The following is a 22,549-nucleotide window of genomic DNA, read 5'->3' on the forward strand; positions in this document are numbered from 1 at the left end:
GGTCCACGTGAGCCTTTCACAGAAACAGGAATGGTAAGAGAAACATCAACGAGATATGTTCGTTTTATTAGGGTTGTTTCATCTTTTCTTTTAATAGTAAACACTTTGATTTTATTAGAATTGGTTGCAGGCATTTTGGATTCAGATTCTGGTGTTTGGACTTTAGCCTTCTTTTGGTCTTCTTTAGCAGAGGAAATCTTCCTTTTTCCTTTCAAATCACTTGACGATCTTGAATTTTGTGTAGGAACAGAATTGGGCTTAGAAGAAGATTGAGAACGAGAAGAATCAGAGGAAAAGAAATTAGAATGAGAATCTTTCCTGACTCGAGATTCAGAATGACCCTTTCAGTTGTGGTCATTTGGGGGACCGAACCTGGACATTCGGTAGCTGTTTGATGATGAACCGAAGTTGGATTTTTGGGTGTTGTTGGTTGGTGGTCCGAAATTGGGTCTTTTATTGTAAAAGCTTGATGGACTGAAATCAGGTCTTTGCCTGTTGTTATTTGACGGACCGAAACTAGCTTTTCGGTTGCTGTTGCTTTCAGGACTGAACCTATCCTTTCGGTTCTGTTCTTCGTGTGGCCTGAAAGTCTTTCTCTGGTTCTTCTGACTTTTGTTTTCTTCTCCCTTTGACTTAGAATCTTTGTCATGGTAAGTGTAGTGAGGATTTTGGGAGCGCCAGAACTCCTTTCGTTCTGAGAGATTTTTCTTGTATCTCAAGTTTCTCTGCTGTTTTTGATTTCTCATCTGTTTCGGTTGTCTGTGGATGTTTGCCTTTTGTTTCAGCTTCTTAGCAACTGGTTCACTCTTCATTGATGAGGTTTTGCTTGTGGAGGTGACTTCTTCCACTGGAATCTCTTTTGTGCCACTGGTACTTGGTATGTCAAAGTTAGTGGGCTTATTCAAAGGTTCGGGCACATATCTACCTTTGGCCTTCCAGGATGTTCGCTCTGACATACCAACTGTTTCGTCTGCATTGTCTATCGGTGCTGACCAGAAAAACTCATCACAACCACCTACATTATCTTCGTTCACTATGGTAGTGAGTTCGGCTGTCTGATGTTCGGTTACTCCTATGACCTTATACACCTGATTGGGAGTTGTTCTAACCTTCTGAAACACCACGGCCTTTTCTTTAAGGACTGGGGACTTAGTTTTGGTCAAACGAGCGAATTCCACAGAATTTTCAGAAATCAGATTTTTGTGGTTTTCGGGTTCGCTTCTGACGAACTTAGAACAGTCAACTTCGTCCTCTACTGAAATTACACTCATATCATCGTCCTCATTATGTTCAGATGCATTTTCAACATCAATTTTGTTTTCTGAACTCAAATTGGTACTCAATGAGTTGAATTTTTGTATGGTTTCGGTCCTGAGTTTCAACTTATCATTTTCATCCAAGAGATTTTTAAGCATGTCCTTATGGTCTTTGGACTTTATAAAAGATTCTATTTTGTCCAAACCATACATGTAAGTGGGATTAACATCATTGGAAGATACAACACTTTCACAGTTGTATGCTTCGGCATCAATTTCATCCTCCTTAAACTCAAGGAAGGGCAGAATCATGCGATGTATCTTCTGTCCTATTTCACAATTTAGATGCAGTTGAGTAATGTTAGCATAAAGCCTTTTGGCAATCAAACAAAAAACATTCCTTTGTTTTAACAATTTAAGATTGTCTCTTTGCAAATAAATGTTTTCATCCCTAGACTTAATCAGTTCCAACTCTTTCTGGTCTATCCACATCCTTCGCTCCTCACTCTTGGATGATACCTTGCTTATTTGGTCGGTCAGATTAGAATTCGTGACCCGTGTTTGCGTTAAACAACAATCTAGATTTGAAATTCTTGAATTCAAGTTATTTAATTCGTTTTCATATGATTTTTGGGGAATTTTAAACAAAACAAAAACAGATTCTACCTTCTTGATTATTTCATCAAGTTTGTTGATCTGCACACTGAGAGGTTTTGCTGTAAAGCATAAGTCCTCTCGCTCCTTGGCCTCTTCATTTCCACCATCAGTGTTGTATCCCCTCATCGGAGATACATCGGTCACCATAAGACATCTTCCATCAGTTTCACCACCTTTTGCAACATAAGCCTTTCCATGAGAAGGCTTTCTCACTTCATCGTCTTCTGAGTCAGACGACCACACCTGCATGCCCCCGAACTCATCATCATCTACCGAACCCTGCACAATAAGAGCATTCATAGAGGGATTATTAGCAGCTTTCTTTCTTTTTATCTCTTCCAGTCTTTTCAAAAGGCTTGCTTCTTCATCTTTCTCTGCCATCTTCTTCAGCACGAAATCTTTTGTGTAGTGATTCTTCCCACCACAGTAGAAGCAACTGACACCAGAGTCAGCTTCACCCTTCGCTTCCTTTTTCGATTCCTCAACCTTCGGTTCATCTTTCACCTTTTTAGAACTATAGCTCCCCTGCCAATTACGATTTTTGTTGGAAGGGAACTTTTTCTTGATGAACCTTCTAGGATTTGACACCATCATTGCATAGTCTTCGGCTGTCAGATCGTGATCTCCCAGATTTAGATCCTCTTCATCTTCTTCTACACTTTTACCCTTGGACAGAAGTGCCAGAGACCCCAGATTTGAAACCAAGCTTTTCTCTTGCAGCACTGTCTTTTCTTGGGATTTCAGAATCCCCACCAGTTTCGCCAGTGAGTATGATTTGAACTACTCGTGTGCTTTAACTGTTGACACAACAGCTCTCCATTCGGACCTTAGACCATTCAGAAAAGTGACCTTCTGTTCGATGAGCTTCCTTTCAATATCATGTTTGATCATCTTGCTGAGAAGATGATTGAAGCGATCAATTGTCTGCGTAACAGACTCATCAGGATTTTTCTTGAACTCTCCAAATTCAGATAGAAGTAAAGTCTGAATTGAGTGCTCCAGATCTTCATCTGTAGAATACAGCTCTCGCAGCCGATCCCAGATTTCCTTTGCTGTATTGCAAGAACTCACCAATCTAAACGTGTCAGATTGAAGAGCGAATCGAATTAGTCTCAATGCCTTAATGTTGCACTGAAACTTCTCCTCTTCGTCTTGAGCAACATCTTTCACATCTTTCAACAAATCATTATACTCCTTTTGAGTTTTAATGATTCTGGATGTTCCTAAATGAGCAAATGGGCCAGATATAATAGCTTCCCATATCAGATACCCATTATCTTCAGATCCAATGATGTAGTCTTCAAAGTGGTGCGTCCAAACCTCGTAATCTTGAGTGTAGAGAATAGGAATCTTGATTGTAGATCCAATACTGTTTGAGATGTTAATGGGATTAGATTGAGAATCCTCCATACTTGATCGTATAACCTGTTATAAGATCAGACTTTGTAATGCGTAATATTAGGGCAAGATGAATAAATAATGAGGTACGTCAATTATGGAGTGACGGCTCAATAAATATCATTAAATGCAGAATAAACCCTAATCACTTCTTTCACAGAAGAGATGTGTATGAATTACACAGTCTCCTACTCTGATACCAATTGAAGAGTTAAGCAACTCTTTGATCGTTTAGATCTTTGAACAGGTTAATCACAAAAACGATAAATAGTAATATCAAGTACAAGAATGAATCAAAATATGTCGAATGATTCAATAGATTCAAGCCCCAGCAGAGCTCGATAAAGAACTTCCGCTGTAGAGGCTGTTAGGGTTACAAACGATAAAGATAATTTCCTTGAAATAATCGACTTCTATATCTTACGTACTAAGATGCATGCAAGCATCTATAAATACAAAACCCTAGATATAACTCTCGGATGGACAGGCCCAATCCGGAGACTAAATGGACTAAAGAGCGAGCCCAAGACGCAACACCTTTCAGACCTAACAAGTATGATTAGCATACTAACATGAAGTTAGATAACGGATGCACCCATGTACAAAGGGCATACATGGGAGCAAGGCCGTTCCAGACGGTAGGCGACCCGAGCGGCCGCCAAGGGCCTACAACTCGAGGAGGCCTAAAAATTCTAGAATATATATATATATATATATATATATATATATATATATAGTGTGTGTGTATATATATGTCACACCCCCAAACCAGAATGGCAGAAGCATTCGGGGGTGGATGACTTCACGTAGTACCATAACAATTGAATATCGTAAAGGAAGTAACACAACCATCATATATATAATAAAAACGTACATTGTTGCGTTATACATGTTTCCAAAAGACTATTACAATATGATGATTGAAAATGTTTGATAATAAATGCCTTTAGCGTTCCTTCTTCAAAAGCTGGTAGTTACCTGTATCACTGATTCCCTGAGAAATACAAGTGGTTTCGAAAAAGTGTCAACAATAAAGTTGGTGAGTTCATAAATGTTTTGTACTGAAAAAGTATGTCTTTTTGGAAGAAAATAGATGAACGTGGTTTTCAGAAAATCCAATATTTGCCACATATAGTTTGAAAAGTTCCCAAGGTTGGAACCGTTAGTATCTTTCGTACTTAAATGATAAAAATATGTTTTGTACTCAAAATAGTGTAAATACTGAATGCAGGTATGAATCTCGTAAATCCAGCTTGTTTTTATACTTTTATGTGAGTCTTATAACCATACTATTGACACAGACTGCCTGTAATAACATTCACAACATTCTTCAGGTGTTGTAGTGTTATGACATTTGTCACCCCAGACCTGTCGGTCTAACTGTAGCTAACAGTTTAGGTGCGGGGTTGTCAATCCCGTATAGATCTATACTCAAATATCACATTCTCCTTCCAAGAGATTATGGCTTATAATACAGGACTTGAAATGGATAGTTAAAAGTACGTTGAAGTTGAATATATCACATCACTTAGTATAAATAGATTTACGATAAGAAAGACTCGATTTCACTGTAGATGAAAGTAATTCGTTTTTCAAGATGTATACGTATGAATATCTGAATAGTCCGGAAACTATACCCATTATAGTTTTTCTAAAAGGGTGTTCCATTTGGTGAAGATAAGTAGGTGAAATACTAAACTTTATGAAGTAAGATGTTGGTATCGAAATAACAATAAAATAGATGTTGCATTTGTAAAGTGATATGTTTTCTTGTATTGTACTTGTATTCCCCCCCTAAAACATGAAAAGACTTGAAAAGTAGGGGTATGAACTCACTTGTTCGGTTTGAAGAGAGTGAGGCTAGAGTCGGGCAGAACTTCAACTACGGAAAGCTGCGTCTTCGAGCTTCTCGGGGATCTCGGTAGCGTAGAACCTTCGTCGGGGGCTCGAGTGTGGAACCGATGGTTTCGGGAAGGCCTCTGGTGCATAAGGGTGTGTGAAAGTTAGTGAAAGTTTGAGAGAGATGTGCCAAAATCCGGAGTTTAGGCCTTCTATTTATAATGTTGAAGGCGCGAGTACGCTGGGTGTAACTTTGCGTCATGGCTTATGACTCGGGTCAAGCTAGGCGTAGAACTTGTAGCCGATGGGACTCGACCCTGCACCTGAGTATGTTGGGCGTACTGTAGAATTACGTTGGGCGTAATTCCAGCTTCAATCTTCTAAATTCCGTAACTTTCACGTACGGGCTCCATTTTTCGCGTTCTTTATATACACGCGTAGGTGAGACTATGCTCTACAACTTTCATTTAGACTCCGTCGGCTAGTGTTGAATTTGTTTTTAACACTATGTTTTTAATAGGTCGGGATTGCTGAAGTCCGTTAAAAATTCATAACTTCTTTTTCCGACGTCTGTTTTTGTTTGTCTTTTTATCATCTTACTCCTATTGTGGAGACCTTCAACTCTCGTTTAGGTTGCGTTAGCTAAATATCTTCTGATCTTTAATTCGAGTTTTTAGCTCTCTACCGTTACGAAACTTAGAAAATTCGTAACTTCTTCATACGAGGTCCAATTTGGGCGATCTTTTTATGTACGTTTACACTTTAACGAACTCTACAACTTTTGTTTAGATACTTAAGGTTGAAATGCATTTTATTGGAATTTCACTTTTTACGTTAAATAGTGTTTTAGCGGGTGTGTCGTGAATATTTGAGTGGTCATAGCTTGTTCAATATAACCCGGTTTCGAATGTTCTTTATGTTTTTGGAAACCTTGGCACGATATCTAACATTTGATGCATCCCAATTTAGATATTTGAACACTTTATTTTTTAGGTTAATTTCGTTGATTCCAAATAGTTTTCGTTGTATTTGACTTTTGAGTGTTACATTGCTTTTGGAAAAATATAGGGTTGTCACATCATCCCCCCGTTAGAGGAATTTCGTCCCGAAATTTAATCTAAGACTGAGTTTACGGGTTAGGGAAGAGATACAGGTACTTTTGTTTCATCTGATCCTCGCGTTCCCAGGTGTATTCAGGTCCTCGCTTGGCGTTCCAGCGGACCTTTACAATAGGTATGCGGCTTTGTTTAGTCCTTTTAATTTCCCAACCCATGATCTCTACTGGTTCTTCTACGAATTGGAGATTCTCATTTATTGAAATTTCGTCTAGAGGGATGACAAGGGTCTCATCGGACAAGCACTTCTTTAGGTTTGATACGTGAAAGGTTGGGTGTACGTTGTGGAGTTCCTGAGGTAATCGAAGTTTGTAAGCCACCGGACCGATCCTCGTAAGGATCTCGAATGGTCCAATATATCTTGGGTTCAGTTTCCCACGCTTTCCAAAATGTATTAATCCTTTCCAGGGCGAGACTTTTAGCAGGACACGGTCTCCAACCTGGAATTCCAAGGGTTTCCTTCTTTTATCCGCATAACTCTTTTGTCTGTCCCTTGATGCTTTCAGTCGTTCCTGGATCTGAACAATCTTCTCCGTAGTTTCCCTTATGATTTCTGGCCCAGTTAGTGTGTTGTATGTTGCTTGTCCTTTTGCTAGTTATGTGTCACCCACTTCATCCCAGCACAGAGGTGATCTGCATTTACGACCGTAGAGGGCTTCAAACGGGGCAGCCTTGATGCTAGTGTGGTAGCTATTGTTGTATGAAAACTCGACCAATGGTAGATGTGTGTCCCATGCTTTGCCAAAATCAATTACGCAAGATCTCAACATATCTTCTAGGGTTTGTATGGTTTTCTTACTCCGGCCGTCGGTTTGTAGGTGATAAGCAGTACTCATGTCTAGTCTTGTTCTTAGAGATTTTTGCAGCGACTGCCAGAACCTTGAGGTGAATCTACTATCTCGGTCTGAGATAATGGATATGGGCACACCATGTAGCCGTACAATCTCTCTGAGGTATGTTCTAGTTAGTTTCTCCAATTTATCCATTTCTTTGATTGGTAGGAAGTGCGCTGATTTAGTTAACCTGTCGACGATCACCCAGATGGTGTCGAGTTCGCTTGGTGTCTTGGGTAATTTGGTTATAAAATCCATGGTTATCTGCTCCCACTTCCATTTGAGTATTTCTGGTTGTTGCAACAATCCCGAGGGCTTTTGGTATTCCACCTTGACTTTGGCGCACGTCAGACATTTGCTCACATAGGTAGCAATTTTGGCTTTCATGTTCGGCCACCAGTATAGTTTCTTGAGGTCGAGATACATCTTATCGGAGCCGGGATGTATGGAGTATCGTGTCTTATGGGCTTCGTTCATGATGACTTCTCTGAATCCGCCAAACTTTGGTGTCCAAATCCGATCCATGAAGTAACGAACTCCATCATTCTTGACTTCAAGCTTCTTATCCATTCCCCTTAAGGCTTCCCCTGTCATATTTTCAGATTTTAAGGCTTCTATTTGGGCTTCCTTGATTTGTGCGGACAGGTGTGATGGATTGTCATAGTTAGAGACTTCACTTTGCGGCCCAAGTATTCCTTCTGGCTGAGTGCATCGGCCACCACGTTAGCCTTTCCGGGATGATATCGAATTTCGCATTCGTAACCATTTAGTAGTTCTACCCACCGTCTTTGTCTCATGTTGAGTTCCTTCTAGTTGAGGATAAGCTGAAGGCTTTTATGATCGGTAAAGATTGTACATTGTTGTGTCGTAGAGATAGTGCCTCCATATCTTTAGGGCGAAAATGACTGCTCCTAGCTCGAGATCGTGCGTCGTGTAGTTTACTTCGTGCGTCTTTAGTTGTCTTGAGGCGTAGGCGATGACCTTCCCTCGTTGCATCAGGACACACCCAAGTCCTTGGTTTGACGCATCACAATAGACCACGAAGTCCTCCGTTCCTTCTAGTAAGGTTAGAATGGGCGCACTACATAAGGCTCGCTTTAGTGTTTGAAACGCGACGTCTTGTTTTTCTCCCCAGTCGAAGGTCACGCTCTTCTGAGTTAGGGTGGTAAGTGGCTTAGCAATCTTCGAAAAGTTTTGTATGAACCTTCGGTAATACCCGACGAGTCCCAAAAATTGTTGGATTTCTGTTGGGGTTTTTGGGATCGTCCAATTCTCTATTGCCTTGATCTTAGAAGGATCCACGTGTATCCCCACTTTTCTTACTACGTGACCCAGGAAATCTACTTCCCGAATCCAAAACTCACACTTTGAAAATTTTGCATATAGTTTTTCTGCCCTCAATGTTTCCAAGACTTGGCAGAGGTGTTGGTTGTGTTCTTCCTTGCTTCTTGAATAGATGAGTATATCGTCTATGAATACGATCATGAATTTATCTAGGAAGGGACGACATACCCTGTTCATCAAGTCCATGAACACTGCTGGTGCATTTGTCAATCCAAAGGGCATCACTACAAACTCGTAGTGACCATAGCGTGTTCGGAATGCCGTTTTGGGGATGTCTCCTTCTAGCACTCGCAGTTGGTGACAACCAGATCTTAGATCGATTTTTGAGAAGTAGCTTGCTCCCTGTAGTTAGTTGAACAAATCGTCTATGCGCGGTAGGGGATATCGGTTCTTGATCGTGAGTTTGTTCATTTCCCGGTAATCGATGCACATGCGAAAAGATTCGTCCTTCTTCTTCACGAATAGGACCGGTGCTCCCCATGGTGAGAAGCTCGGTCTGATGAAGCTCTTGCTCAGCAGCTCGTTCAATTGACTGGACAGTTCCTGCATCTCAGCTAGGGCTAGACGGTAAGGCGACTTTGCTACTGGAGTAGCTCCGGGAATTAAGTCGATTCTGAGCTCGACTTGGCGCCCTGGTGGGATCCCTGGAAGATCTTCTGGGAAGATGTCTGGGAAGTTGCAGACTTCCGGAATGTCTTTAATGTTTTTCGATTCTTGTTTTTGGTCTACTACGTGGGCTAGAAAGGCATGATATTCCTTGCGAAGATATTTTCGTGCTTTAACACAGGAGATGATTTGTAAATTTGTACTAGGTTTGTCACCATGAATGACAAGAGTTTTGCCATTTAGCAGATTGAGGTGAACGGCGATTTCGTGACAAAGTATATCGGCATGGTGAAGGCTTAACCAGTCCATACCGATGATGACATCAAAACTTCTTATCAAATGGGCATAAGATCGATTTGAAATAAGTGGTCGTTTAAATTTAATGTGCACCCTACGTACGTATCGCTTGCGCTTTCCGTTTTACCGTTTTCCATTTCTATAGTGAATATTTTATTGAGTGGTTGGGGTTTTTGATTAAGTAGGAGTTTGAATTTATGACTCACAAAACTTCTCTCCGCACCGCAGTCAAAGAGTATGCATGCATAAATGTTGTTGAGGATAAACGTACCCGTAACCACCGTGGGGTCAACTATTGCTTCATTTTGTCCTATCGCCAGCACTCTCCCAACACCGCCAACATTCTTTGCCTTGGGGCAATCCCTCTTGAAGTGCCCAATTTCTCCACACCCATAACATGCCTGGCTTATTCCAGTACCAGGAACTTGAGTGATTGGTCGCGCCGGTGCCTTACAGAAACGAGCAGTGTGCCCTTTCCTGTCGTAGTTTTTACAGTGCATCTCGCGGCAATTACCATGGTGAGTAGTTGCATTTGTTGCACTTTGGTAGGTTCCTAGCATATTGTTTCGTTGACGCAGGGATAGTAGGATTTGTAGTGGGAGCAGTAGCGGCATGAACCACCACCATTTGTTTCTTTGAAGGTTCTTGCGAAGTTTGCCCCTTCCTCTTGTTCCAGAACTTCTTCTTGTTGTTGTTGTTGTTGGCATTGTTATCGTTGTTGTTGTTCCCTTTGGTTGGTTCAGCGATGATAGTCGTGACGCCTTGACAGACACCATGATCAACGAGAGATTGCGCCAGTTCCTTGGCACTTTCGAACGTCATGGGTTTGGAGGCTAACACACTCCCTCGAAGTTGGGGTGATAGTCCCCAGATATACCTTTCCACCTTTTGGCTTTCCAGGATCAACATTCCTGGAAAAAGTATTATCAAGTCAATGAATCTGTTGGTATAGCCTGCGATGTTCGACCCTACCATCGTAAGGCTCCATAGTTCCTGTTCGAGCTTCTGAATCTCGCCTCTTGGGCAGTACTCTCGTAGGAGCATTCGTTTTAGGTTTTCCCAACCCATGGAGTTCGCCACCACTAGGGTTAGTGTCTTGACGTGGCCGTTCCACCATGTCAGGGCTCGTTCGGAGAAAGTAAAGGCGGGAAATTTTACATTGCTTTCTCCAGGTCATGCGCAAATTTCGAACACAGCTTCCATTTTCTCTATCCATTGGGATAGAGCCATCATTCCCCCAATCCTATAAAAGGGAATAAGTTTGCCGTTGGTGAAGTCTTTGTAAGTATATACCCCGGAACGGCCTTGGCTTTGGCCATTTATAAAGCTGTTTATTCCTCCTCCTGACCCGTTGTTACTTATTTGTGCCATTGATGCGGTTACAGCGGCTGTTACAACAGTTTGGAACATAGTTGCATCCATAGTTGGAGGGGGTGGTGGAGGTGGTGTTGGAGCTGAGTTTCTGCGTGATGATCTACGAGGAGGCATGTTCTGGTAGAGAAATAATAATGAACACTATAAGTTTCTAATGATTTGAAAATCGTGTACTAGAGGGTTAGTTGTATCTTATAATTTGTTTTGACTTTAGTTTATGGTTTCAAAGTAGATATAGCAATTTAAATAATCCTATAAGTTTCAAGAGGTATGTAAAGAAGTACTTCATATTTATATATATATATATATATATATATATATATATATATATATATATATATGTCACACATACGGTGCGTTACATTATGCTTTGTGTTTAGGAAAACTTTGACCTGTCTAGAGGTCTCCGACTACAAGTTCAAAGAAAATAAGAAAAACTTAATCCGAGGTCCTATTCTATATCAAAATTGTTGGAGTTGGGCAAGTCCTACTTGCGGCGTGTTGTGCGTTTGGAGCTTGACTCGGCATCCGACTGCTTGACCCCCATTAAGCACATTTCAAGAACTGCTTGTTGTTCCTTCATCTCTCTTATTTCTGCAAGTGTTGTCACCATTTGGCTTTGAAGCGTCCCTGTGTGGAGTTGGGTACCTTCGTGTAGTCCGTCCAGACGACGGATGTCTGCGGCGTTACCCTGTGTAGCAGCATTGATCTCACGAATTCTGGTTGCTTGCATGTCTGACTGGTAGTTCTGGGTGGCTATTGTGCCCATAATAACGGGAAGTGCTCGATTAGCTGAGCCTCCCCCACTGACATTGTAAAACTCCCGACACATGCCAAAGGGAGGGCGTACATCTAGTTGACGGCTCCAATGGTAGAGATGGCTTCCCCAAATGGGAATGGGACCTTGGTAACCTATTCTGACTTTGGGAGGATGGGGAGCGGGAGGGTTGATTACTTCCGGCTCGGAGTCTGTTCCATCCGAAATATCTTCTTCTTCCTCGACTTCCTCATCGACTTTGAATACCCCTCCAACTTCCTCTTCAACTTCGAATTCCTCTTTGACTTCCTCTTCGATTTCCTCCGGGTCTTCTTCCGGATCTTCTTCTATCCATCCGCCGTTACCTTGGTTTGGGTAGTAGGGATCTCCCGGTATATGGAATCCTACCATTTTTTCTGTACTAGGATAGAGGTATAAGAATTTTATAAGAAAAGAAATTTCTATTTAACGGCATCCTAAGTTTAACTATATCTTATGGTGTGCAGGTTTTTCATTTTCCTATTATTTTATAACAATACTCCTATAGTATTTCAAATTTGTGAGTCTAGAAATTTTATTTGGTAAGTTTTGGACTTGTTGTCCACTACGACCATTCCTCGACGTACGTTGGTCAAATCTAGGATAAATATATTTGATTAGGTTATACTTATTCTCGATTTGATTACATACCTCGAGGCCCAATCGTAGTGTCGCAACTTGCCTTAATACTTTTTAGAAAACTATGTTATGATACGAGACCGATGCATGCGAGTAAAAATGTATATTTTTAAAAGAAAATATATTGTTTATGAAAATGTTTTGTCAGAGGGTTTTGGTCCCCTTTGCATTTATAGTTGGTATATCTTATGTGGTTTGATATACTTAGTTCACTATAAACAATGCTCTAGTACCAATCTGTCACACCCCCAAACCAGAATGGCGGAAACATTCGGGGGTGGATGACTTCACGTAGTACCATAACAATTGAATACCATAAAGAAAGTAACACAACCATCATATATATAATAAAAGCGTACATTGTTGCGTTATACATGTTTCCAAAAGAATATTACAATATGATAATTTAAAATGTTTGATAATAAACGCCTTTAGCGTTCCTTCTTCAAAAGCTGGTAGTTACCTGTATCACTGATTCCCTGAGAAATACAAGTGGTTTTGAAAAAGTGTCAACAATAAAGTTGGTGAGTTCATAAGTGTTTTGTACTGAAAAATTATGTCTTTTTGGAAGAAAATAGATGAACGTGGTTTTCAGAAAATCCAATATTTGCCACATATAGTTTGAAAAGTTCCCAAGGTTGGAGGTCGTTAGTATCTTTTGTAATTAAATGATAAAAATATGTTTTGAACTCAAAATAGTGCAAATACTGAATGCAGGTATGAATCTCGTAAATCAAGCTTGCTTTTATACTTTCATGTGAGTCTTATAACCATACTATTGACACAGACTGCATGTAACAACATTCTACAAGTGTTGTAGTGTTATGACATTTGTCACCCCAGACCTGCCGGTCTAACTGTGGCTAACAGTTTAGGTGCGAGGTTGTCAATCCCGTATAGATCTATACACAAGTATCACGTTCTCCTTCCAAGAGATTATGGCTTATAATACAGGACTTGAAATGCATACTTAAAAGTACGTTGAAGTTGAATATCTCACATCACTTAGTATAAATAGATTTACGATAAGAAAGACTCTATTTCACTTTAGATGAAAGTAATTCGTTTTTCAAGATGTATACGTATGAATATATGAATAGTTCGCAAACTATACCCATTATAGTTTTTCTAAAAGGGTGTTCCATTTGGTGAAGATAACTTGGTGAAATACTAAACTTTATGAAGTAAGATGTTGGTATCGAAATAACAATAAAATAGATGTTGCATTTGTAAAGTGATATGTTTTCTTGTATTGTACTTGTATTCCCCCCCCCTAAAACATGAAACGACTTGAAAAGTAGGGGTATGAACTCACTTGTTCGGTTTGAAGGAGTGAGGCTAGAGTCGGGCAGAACTTCAACTGCGGAAAGCTGCGTCTTCGAGCTTCTCGGGGATCTCGGTAGCGTAGGACCTTCGTCGGGGGCTCGAGTGTGGAACCGAGGGTGTCGGGAAGGCCTCTGGTGCGTAAGGGTGTGTGAAAGTGAGTGAAAGTTTGAGAGAGATGTGCCAAAATCCGGAGTTTATGCCTTCTATTAATAGGGCTGAAGGCACGAGTACGCTGGGCGTACGCGTTACGCTGGGCGTACTTCGGTTACGCTGGGCGTAACTTTGCGTCATGTATTACGACTCGGGTCTAGCTAGGCATAGAGCTTTCATCCGATGGGACTCGACCCTGCACCTGAGTACGCTGGGCGTACTCTAGAATTACGCTGGGCGTAATTCCAGCTTCAATCTTCTAAATTCCGTAACATTTGCGTACGGGCTCCGTTTTTCGCGTTCTTTATATCCACGCGTAGGTGAGACTATGATCTACAATTTTCATTTAGACTCTGTCGGCTAGTTTTGACTTTATTTTTAACACTATGTTTTTAATAGGCCGGGACTGCTAAAGTCCGTTAAAAATTCATAACTTCTTTATCCGACGTCTATTTTCGTTTGTCTTTTTATCATCTTACTCCTATTGTGGAGACCTTCAACTCTCGTTTAGGTTGCGTTAGCTAAATATCGTCTGATCTTTAATTCGAGTTTTTAGCTCTCAACCGTTGTTACGAAACTTAGAAAATTCGTAACTTCTTCATACGAGGTCCAATTTGGGCGATCTTTTTATGTACGTTTACAGTTTAACGAACTCTACAACTTTTGTTTAGATACTTAAGGTTAAAATGCATTTGATTGGAATTTCACTTTGTACGTTAAATAGTGTTTTAGCGGGTGTGTCGTGAATATTTGAGTGGTCATAGCTTCTTCAATATAACCCGGTTTCGAATGTTCTTTATGATTTTGGAAACCTTGGCACGATATCTAACATTTGATGCATCCCAATTTAGATATTTGAATACTTTATTTTTGAGCTTAATTTCGTTGATTCCAAATAGTTTTCGTTGTATTTGACTTTTGAGTGTTACATTGCTTTTGGAAAAATATAGGGTTGTCACAATATATATATATATATATATATATATATATATATATATAAGTTTTTTTTATCTATATATTTAATTAGGTGCCCAAAGTTAGTCCAAAAGCTCATTAACCCAATTACCCAAACAAATTAATAAAATGGGCCACTTGAATCTTGATGTCGCTGAAGTGCTGAACGTGATTCCGATTTCGGTGAATATCAAATAGGAATGAGACTAAGGAAGGTAGCAGGGAACATGGGAAATTGAGAGTAGGGCACCATATGAATCGGTAGGTAATTGAATTGACGTCTCACGCCTTGATACTGAATCAACAATTTTTTTCACAATCTTTAATTTGTAACGACTAATCATCTCGAATATATATATATATATATATATATATATATATATATATATATACATAATACATCTCGTTTTCTATTTTGCAATTCTCAAATCTCAATTCTCACTTTGTCTCTTACAGTCTCACGCATCTCTCTGCTCTCTCGGATAATCATAAATTGATTGATAATTTGTTGAACTTCTCATCTTCGGCTGCTACAATGCAACTTGCGAGTTCATTGCAGAAGGCTGAAATCGACGATTAGATTCAATTTATAATTGATTTAAGTTGCATATGGGCGAAGGCTTAAAATAAACCGATATTTACATGCCGACACAGGGACAAGGACACCATGTAATCGTCGATTTCAATTTCTTAATTCACATTCGATTCCTTTGAGGCTTCTTTACAAAAAGAAGAAGGGTCTATGGTTAATTTTTTAAAACCAATGAGTTCTAATGAAGAAAATATTAATTGGAATGAACATGATACTAACATAAATGAAAATTTTGCTAGTGTTCATGAAGAAATCATTAATTTAAATGAAAATGATAATAATTTGAATGAAGAAAATTTTAATTTGAATGGACAAGATAAAAACATAAATGAAAATGTTGCTAGTTTGAATAAATAAAATATTAATCTACATGAACATGATACTAATATAAATGAAGAAAATACTAATCTAAATGAATATATAGATATTTTTGACCCTAGAAATTGGGATACTCTTTATATTAAATCAAGAGATATTCTAATTGAAAAATGGCCAATAAGAGAAGTGAAATCTTGTGTTTCCTAAAGATAAATTTTGTAGACATTTTTCTTATGCATTTTATACTAGAAACTTAAATAATGGTTTGTCAGGTGACTGAAAATGGTTAGTATACTATAAGAATTTAGATAAAGTTTTTTGTTTTTGTTGTTAAAAAATTTAAATCTACTAATCAAAAAAGTTTTTTAACAAATGAAGGATATAATGATTGGAAACATCTTAGTGAGAGACTTAAAGAACATGAAAATAGTAATAAATATTTTGTTTGTATGAGTAATTAGAATGAAGCAAAACTAAGATTAGATAAAAACCTTACAATTGATAACGAATTACAACAAGAAATAATAAAGAAAAAGAATGTTTGAGACAAGTATTAAGAAGAATAATAGCGGCTATAAAATTCTTATCAAAATATAATTTTGATTTTCGAGGGTCTAATGAATTTTTTTTTTCAATATAACAATGGTAACCTTTTAGGAGTAATCAAAATGATGGTTGAATATGATTGTATAATTTAAGATCATATAAGAAGAACTGAAAATAGTGAAACTCATCATCATTATCTTGGCTATAAAATTCAAAATGAACTAATTTCTATTTTAGGTGACACGGTTAGAAATTCTATCATTAAAATAGTTAAAGAGACAATATTTTTCTATACTTCTTTCTTGTACTCCCGATGTGAGTCATCAAGAGCAAATGTCTTTGATTGTAAGATGTGTGAATTTTTCTTTTAAAAAAATACAAGTTTTGAAATATTTTTTAGAATTTTTAAAAGTAGATGATACTTCTGGTTTGGGACTTTTTAATGAATTATTAGATGCATTGAAATTGTTAGATCTTAATGTGGATGATATAAGGGGTCAAGGTTATTATAATGGGTCTAATATAAAAGGAAAACACCAATGGGTTCAAAAAAGAATACTTGAAACTAATCCTAGTGCTTTATATATGTCTTGTGCTTGCCATAGTCTTAACCTTACGGTTAGTGATATGACACTTTCTTGTGAAAAAGTTGTTACATTTTTTGGAATTGTGCAAGGCCTTTATACATTATTTTCGAGTTCTACTAAAAGATGGAAAATATTGTCAGATAATGTTCCAACTTTAACCTTAAAATCATTATCTAATACTCGTTGGGAAAGTAGTATTAAAAGTATAAAAACAATTAGATTTCAAGCTCCTCAAATAAAGCTTACTTTGCTAAAATTAAGTAAAACATGTGATGACCCAAAGTCTAAAAGTGAAGCTAAAAGCTTACTTCAATATTTTGGGAAATTTGAATTTTTAGTTGGTATGGTTATTTGGTATGAAGTTTTATTTGCAATTAATATTGTAAGTAAAAAGCTGCAATCTAAATCGATTTGTATTGATACTACTATTAACCAAATAGAAAATATTAAGAAGTTTTTTGAAAATTATAGAAATAAAGGTTTTACATCAAGTATGAATATTGCTAAAACGATTGCACTTGATATGGGTGTAGAGCCCACATTACATCAAAACGTCGTATTGTTAGAAAAAAAAACAATTTAATGAAAGTGATCATGAAGAAGAAACATAATTGGTTGAAGAGTATTTAAAAGTTAATTATTTTTTGGTTGCTGTGGATATGGCAACTGTTTCATTAAAAAATAGATTTGAACAATTAAAATACTTTGAAAGTATTTTTGGGTTTTTAAATGATTCAAAGAAATTAAAGTCATTAAGTGAAAGTGAACTTAAAGAAAGTTGTATATAGTTTGCTACTAATTTTTCTAAAGAAAATGTTTATGATGTTGATTCAAGTGAACTTTTTTAGGATTGAAAGTGTTGAAAGTGACTTTACCTAATGATATAATTTCTGATGTTGAAATTTTGGACATTGTTAAAGCTGTTGATTGTTACCCAAATACTTTTATTGCATATAGCATTTTGTTAACCATTCCTGTCGCTGTTGCATCTACAGAGATAAATTTTTCAAAGTTAAAGTTATTGAAGAATTATCTAAGATCATCGATGTTGCAAGAAAGGTTCAACGGATTGGCAATGTTATGTATAGTGAAAGACATGTTAGATAAAATTAATTTGGATAGTATTGTTAATGGTTTTGCATCTAGAAAGGCTAGGAGAAATATTTTCATTTAAATTAGTTGTTTTTGTAATGTTCCGACCATATTTGTATTTTTAATATTAATATTGAATTTTATAGCATTCTATTTCGAACTATTTTTTATTGTATTTATGAATTTGGGGGGCCCATTTTTTCTTTTCGCCCTGGGCCCACCATGGCTTTGGATCGGCCTTGTGTGGGAGTACACAGGGTGTACGTAATGTAGGGGAAAACCCTAATTTTTAGGGTTTGTGCCCAATTTAAACAAATTAAGACACCCTTGGACGTCCTAATGAACAGGCTACATCTCTCTATACCCTAAGATCGAAACCCTAATTGTCATTTGTGATATTCGAGCTTGAAAGTGAGTTTTGGTGGTGTTTTTGATGAATTAGACGAAGAAGAACACTTTAAGGTTGCTTGGGAGTGGCTTGAGCATGTAGATATAGAGTCATCATCATCATCTTGGCAAGCCACTTGAGGTAAAAAAAAACTCGCATCTTGATGGTTCTCTGTGCTAGATCCTACTTATGGTGTTATTTGTGCATCTTTGGGTCTTTTAAGACATATTTAACATTATGGTCTACTCCAGAAGCCATCAATGTTAGATCTTAGCACATTTTTGGTTCCTTGTTCATAAAAATGCAACCTTTATGAATTATTTTGGTCCATGCATGTGCTAGGGTCCTTAATATGGCTCCTTTTGACTTTTGGGTCGCATTAAGTCATGCATGGGAGTAAAGTTGTCAACTTTACGTGTTAAGCCACTATATAGAATCAGATCTGAGAGTTTAGCCGGATGGCTAAACCAATTAAGTGCTTAATGAGTTAGATTGGTGGTCTGTATTGTACGTAGGGCGAACCCAACTCATATGTTGCATGTTGGGCCCCGGTAGGAGTACACTAAGCGTAAGTCTAGGTACACCAAACGTACTCAGCTATTTGACTTCGGTTGACTTTGACGGGTTTGGGTCATATTTTGTACTTTTAGCCTTTGGGCCTTCTTGGGCCATTGGACTTCTGAATTTGGGCCATGGATAGATATTGGGATTTCTTGGAATTAGGTCCACAATGGTTTTTGGGCCTAACTAGGAAGTCGTGACATATTGGGCCTTACGATGCCATTTAGGAATTTGGGCCTTTTGAGAAAATGGGTTGGGCCTTGGTTTTGGGCCACGTAAGAAGAGGGTAAAATGCTCTTTTACCCTAGATGTTGGAAAAGTAATTTAGATTCTAGATTATGGGTCGAGATCCAATTATTAATTGGATATTTTTTGATGTTCTTAGTGTTAGGATTTTCTGCATTAGCAGACCAAGATCTTATCTGAGAGATTCGGCAGCATGAGGTAAGTTTCCTCACTATGTTTAACTGGTCGAAGGCACCATTGTCGACCTATGGTTTATTATGATTAGGGTGCTAGTTGTCTGCGTGACTTTGCATGTATGTTTTTTGATATGTTTTTCGGGAGGGGCCTGATGATTATATTGTAGGCTATTTATCTTTGTGATTCTTGCATGTGTTTATGTGTTTGTATGTATACCGGGCAGGGCCTAATGCCAGGCGGGGCCTAATGACTGATAGATCTGTTCCAAGCGGGGCTCACTATCGGGCGGGGCCTGATGATGGGCGGGGCCCATTATATGTTTGATATGTTTGATATGTATGGTATGTTGTATTTTGGGGAACTCACTATGCTTTGTGCTTGCGGTTTTCAATTTATGTTTTAGGTACTTTTGCTTCGAAGGAGAAGAGCTCAGGATGATTGCATTGCACACGCCAGATCGTTCCACATTTTATAAGACTATGATGTACTTGTATGTTTATTGATACACTATGATTCACTATGGTTTTATGATATTGTATTGGGATAATGGTTTTATTAATATAAAAATCAAAATTTTTAGTCTTGATTTTTGGGACGTTACAAGTTGGTATCAGAGCCTTAGTTTGAGGGATTCGGGCATACTCTCGAGTGTGTCTGAACGCAAACTGAGGCTTTGGTAGAATTTTTCAAAACAAAATATTTTATAGAAGGGTTTTCTAATAAAAGGGTGTGGTGCGTTAAATCGACCGAGCTCAAGTAATTTTTCCCAACATACCCATACATGTTTTATGATATGCTTTGATGTGTGAATTTTTGAATCGCATGATGGTTAGGGCTAAGGGTCTGCTCACGATTTGCATGATAGCCTACTAAGAGAGATGCCTTTATATGCCTACTGTGCTTGTAGACTTGCATGCTAGTACTGATCAGTTAGTGATACAATGGCCTGTTTAATGCTTGTTTTGATTAATCGATGCTCGAGTGTTGCTTTCTTTATGCTTGTAGGATTTTCCATTAAATTTAGCTAAATAGTATGTGAATATGCTAAGCTACATATTTTTGAGACTAAATAATTTTAGAAGGTTAGGTTTTAACTCTATTGCGCAACTGTTGTTTGAGTCCAACCGTTGTAGTGTGAGACATTTCAACGATATGTAATTGTATTCATGAGCTTGTTAGAGGATTTTAAGGGGAGTTCCTTCTACAACTGATGGCAGGGAGTAGTGTAGTGGTTGCCCTAGGAAGACCTAGGAAGAGATTTACTGTTGGGAGCCTTGTCTTATTGAGGATTGTATGTATGCATAAGGAGTAACTTGAAGGATTCAAATCAGTCCATAAGGAAAGTATGGATATATGTGGAAGGGAGTATAGGCCCATACTACTGGAAGTAGAGGATCCATAATCGAGTCAAGGAGAGATGTGATGATACCAGGAAGCTTGTAGAGTATGAGACTCCTTGATATATATATATATATATATATATGCGTGTTCTGATGGTTTTTATTGTCTATTTTATGTATGGTGACCCTTCGAGAAAGACCGGTTAGTGGTTCTAGTGCTGGTGAGGGTTCAGGTTCGAGTCTTAGAGCCGGACAGTTGCATGATCAGATGTGGGAGTTGATTTCGTCTGAGATTACCCGTAGCATACTTGAGCAGATTCCTATGATCCTTGGTACGGTCAAGGAGGGAATTCTGGAGATTTTAGGTGAGCACTTTTCAGTCTGAGATGGTGGCATTGATGGGAACTCACACTTTGACTTTCTGTGAGTTCTAGGAACATGGAGCGCCAGAGTTCTTCGGGAAGTGGGACCCAATCGCGAGCAGACATTGGTTAGCAGATGTCGCTAATGCCTTCCGCACTAGTAGTTGTCCCGATGGGGCAATGGTTGGACTTGCTTCCTGTTTACTGAAAATCATAGCACAGGAGTAATGGGAAGATGTAGGACATGCCTTGGGAGGCGAGGTGATTGAGTCCATGACTTGGGAGGATTTTGTGACTAGATTTTGGGTCGAGTTTGCTCCTGTAGTTGAGGTCCAGTAGTTAGCCTGACAGTTTCAGGATCTCCACCAGACTACTTAGACGGTGGCATAGATCACCGCTATGTTTCTTGAGAGAGTGTTATTGGTTCCATAGTATGTGGCGGATGAGGAGATGAAGAGGGCGAGATACCATGAGATGTTGATGAGTGATATCCGACAGTTTGTGAGCCGATCCAGTTACAAGACACTTGATGATATGATAGCTAGGGCCACACACACACAGAGAGAGAGAGAGAGAGAGAGAGAGAGAGAGATTTATTTGGAGATGGAGAGGAAGAGGAAGTTGGATCAGGTTCAGGGTTGAAAGAGTTTGGGCAAGAGGCTCAAGTTTTTTTTATTTGAGATTAAGAGGCCAGCAAGGTAGGAGCCGTTGTGGCAAGTGCAGCAAGATGCACGATGGGATATCCAGGGTGGGTGGTTATGGCTGCTTCAAGTGTGGTCAGATGGGTCATATTAGTAGGGATTGTACTGCTACTACCATCACCACTTCGATATCTTATTTGGCTTTCTTCCATTGCAATCTTAGGGGCCATAAGAAGGCCAACTGTCTTAGTTTCATAGCAGCGGGACCAATTGCAGCACCCGCTCTTGCGACTCTATGGATTACTGATAGCCACCTGGGCAAGGCGGATGCGCCTATTGTAAGGACCAGAGCTTTTCAGCTGACAACTGAGGAGGGTCGTGCAGCACCTGATGTGGTGACAGGTATGTAACTTCTCCTTATCTCTTTAGTTTTATTTATTTGTCTACTTATTTTTGTGTGTTTTATTTTAGGATCGTTCCTCATGAACGGTATCTCTGCATTGATATTGTTTGATTCAGTGGCTACTCAATCTTTTGTATCACTTACTCATAGCAAGAGGTTTGTTGGAGCTCTAGGGGAGTTGGATTGTCCCTTAGAGGTTGAGATTGTGGATGATCGATCTGTCCGGGTATCGACGGTTCACCGGGGTTGTGCTCTTGAGATGTTTCGTGAGCAGTATGAGATTGAATTGGTTCCCATCCCTTTGCGCAGGACCAAGGTTATTGTAGGGGTGGATTGGTTGACCCCAATGGGCGGTGATTAATTATGAGCATCAGTTGGTACGCATTCGGACCCAAAGTGGGGGAGAGTTAGCGGTTCAGAGGGAGAGTGCTCAACATGGGTTGGTTCTATGTTCAACAGCTAGGGTCAGGCGATACCTTCAGCAAGATTGTTCCGAATATGTTGCCTATGTTATGGATTCCCGAGAAAAGGGTAAGGCGACAGGGGATGATGTTTCAGTTGTTCGGGAATACCCATATGTGTTTCTGGAGGACTTTCCTAGGATGTCTTAGGAGAGACATGTGGAGTTTAGGATTGAATTGGTTTCGGGTGTGGCTCCGATAGCCAAAGCACCGTATCTGTTAGATCCTCCAGAGATGTAGGAGTTGTTTAT

General features: G+C 38.9%; 1 protein-coding gene and 1 pseudogene across 1 annotated transcript; both read left to right on the forward strand.

The window, feature by feature from the left end:
- The first annotated feature begins 15,754 nt into the window (after window positions 1-15,754).
- LOC145064323 (uncharacterized) lies at window positions 15,755-17,801 on the forward strand (annotated as a pseudogene).
- Window positions 17,802-21,520: 3,719 nt separating this feature from the next.
- Window positions 21,521-22,198, forward strand: LOC145064324 (uncharacterized). The gene is made up of 2 exons (XM_079011797.1): window positions 21,521-21,836; window positions 21,906-22,198. The coding sequence occupies exons 1-2, from the start codon at window positions 21,521-21,523 to the stop codon at window positions 22,196-22,198; spliced, it is 609 nt and encodes a 202-aa protein (XP_078867923.1).
- The last annotated feature ends 351 nt before the right edge of the window (window positions 22,199-22,549 follow it).

This window comes from Lactuca serriola, chromosome 7, assembly GCF_051521515.1.
Source record: "Lactuca serriola cultivar US96UC23 chromosome 7, Lser_US96UC23_V15, whole genome shotgun sequence".
NCBI lineage: Eukaryota > Viridiplantae > Streptophyta > Magnoliopsida > Asterales > Asteraceae > Lactuca > Lactuca serriola.

What these genes read in the sequence shown, in the direction of transcription:
- LOC145064324 (XM_079011797.1), top strand. Translation starts at nt 21,521, where the DNA reads ATGCACGATGGGATATCCAGGGTGGGTGGTTATGGCTGCTTCAAGTGT. An exon ending in AGCACCTGATGTGGTGACAG is followed by an intron (nt 21,837 to 21,905) that starts GTATGTAACTTC and finishes GTTTTATTTTAG; the next exon opens with GATCGTTCCTCATGAACGGT.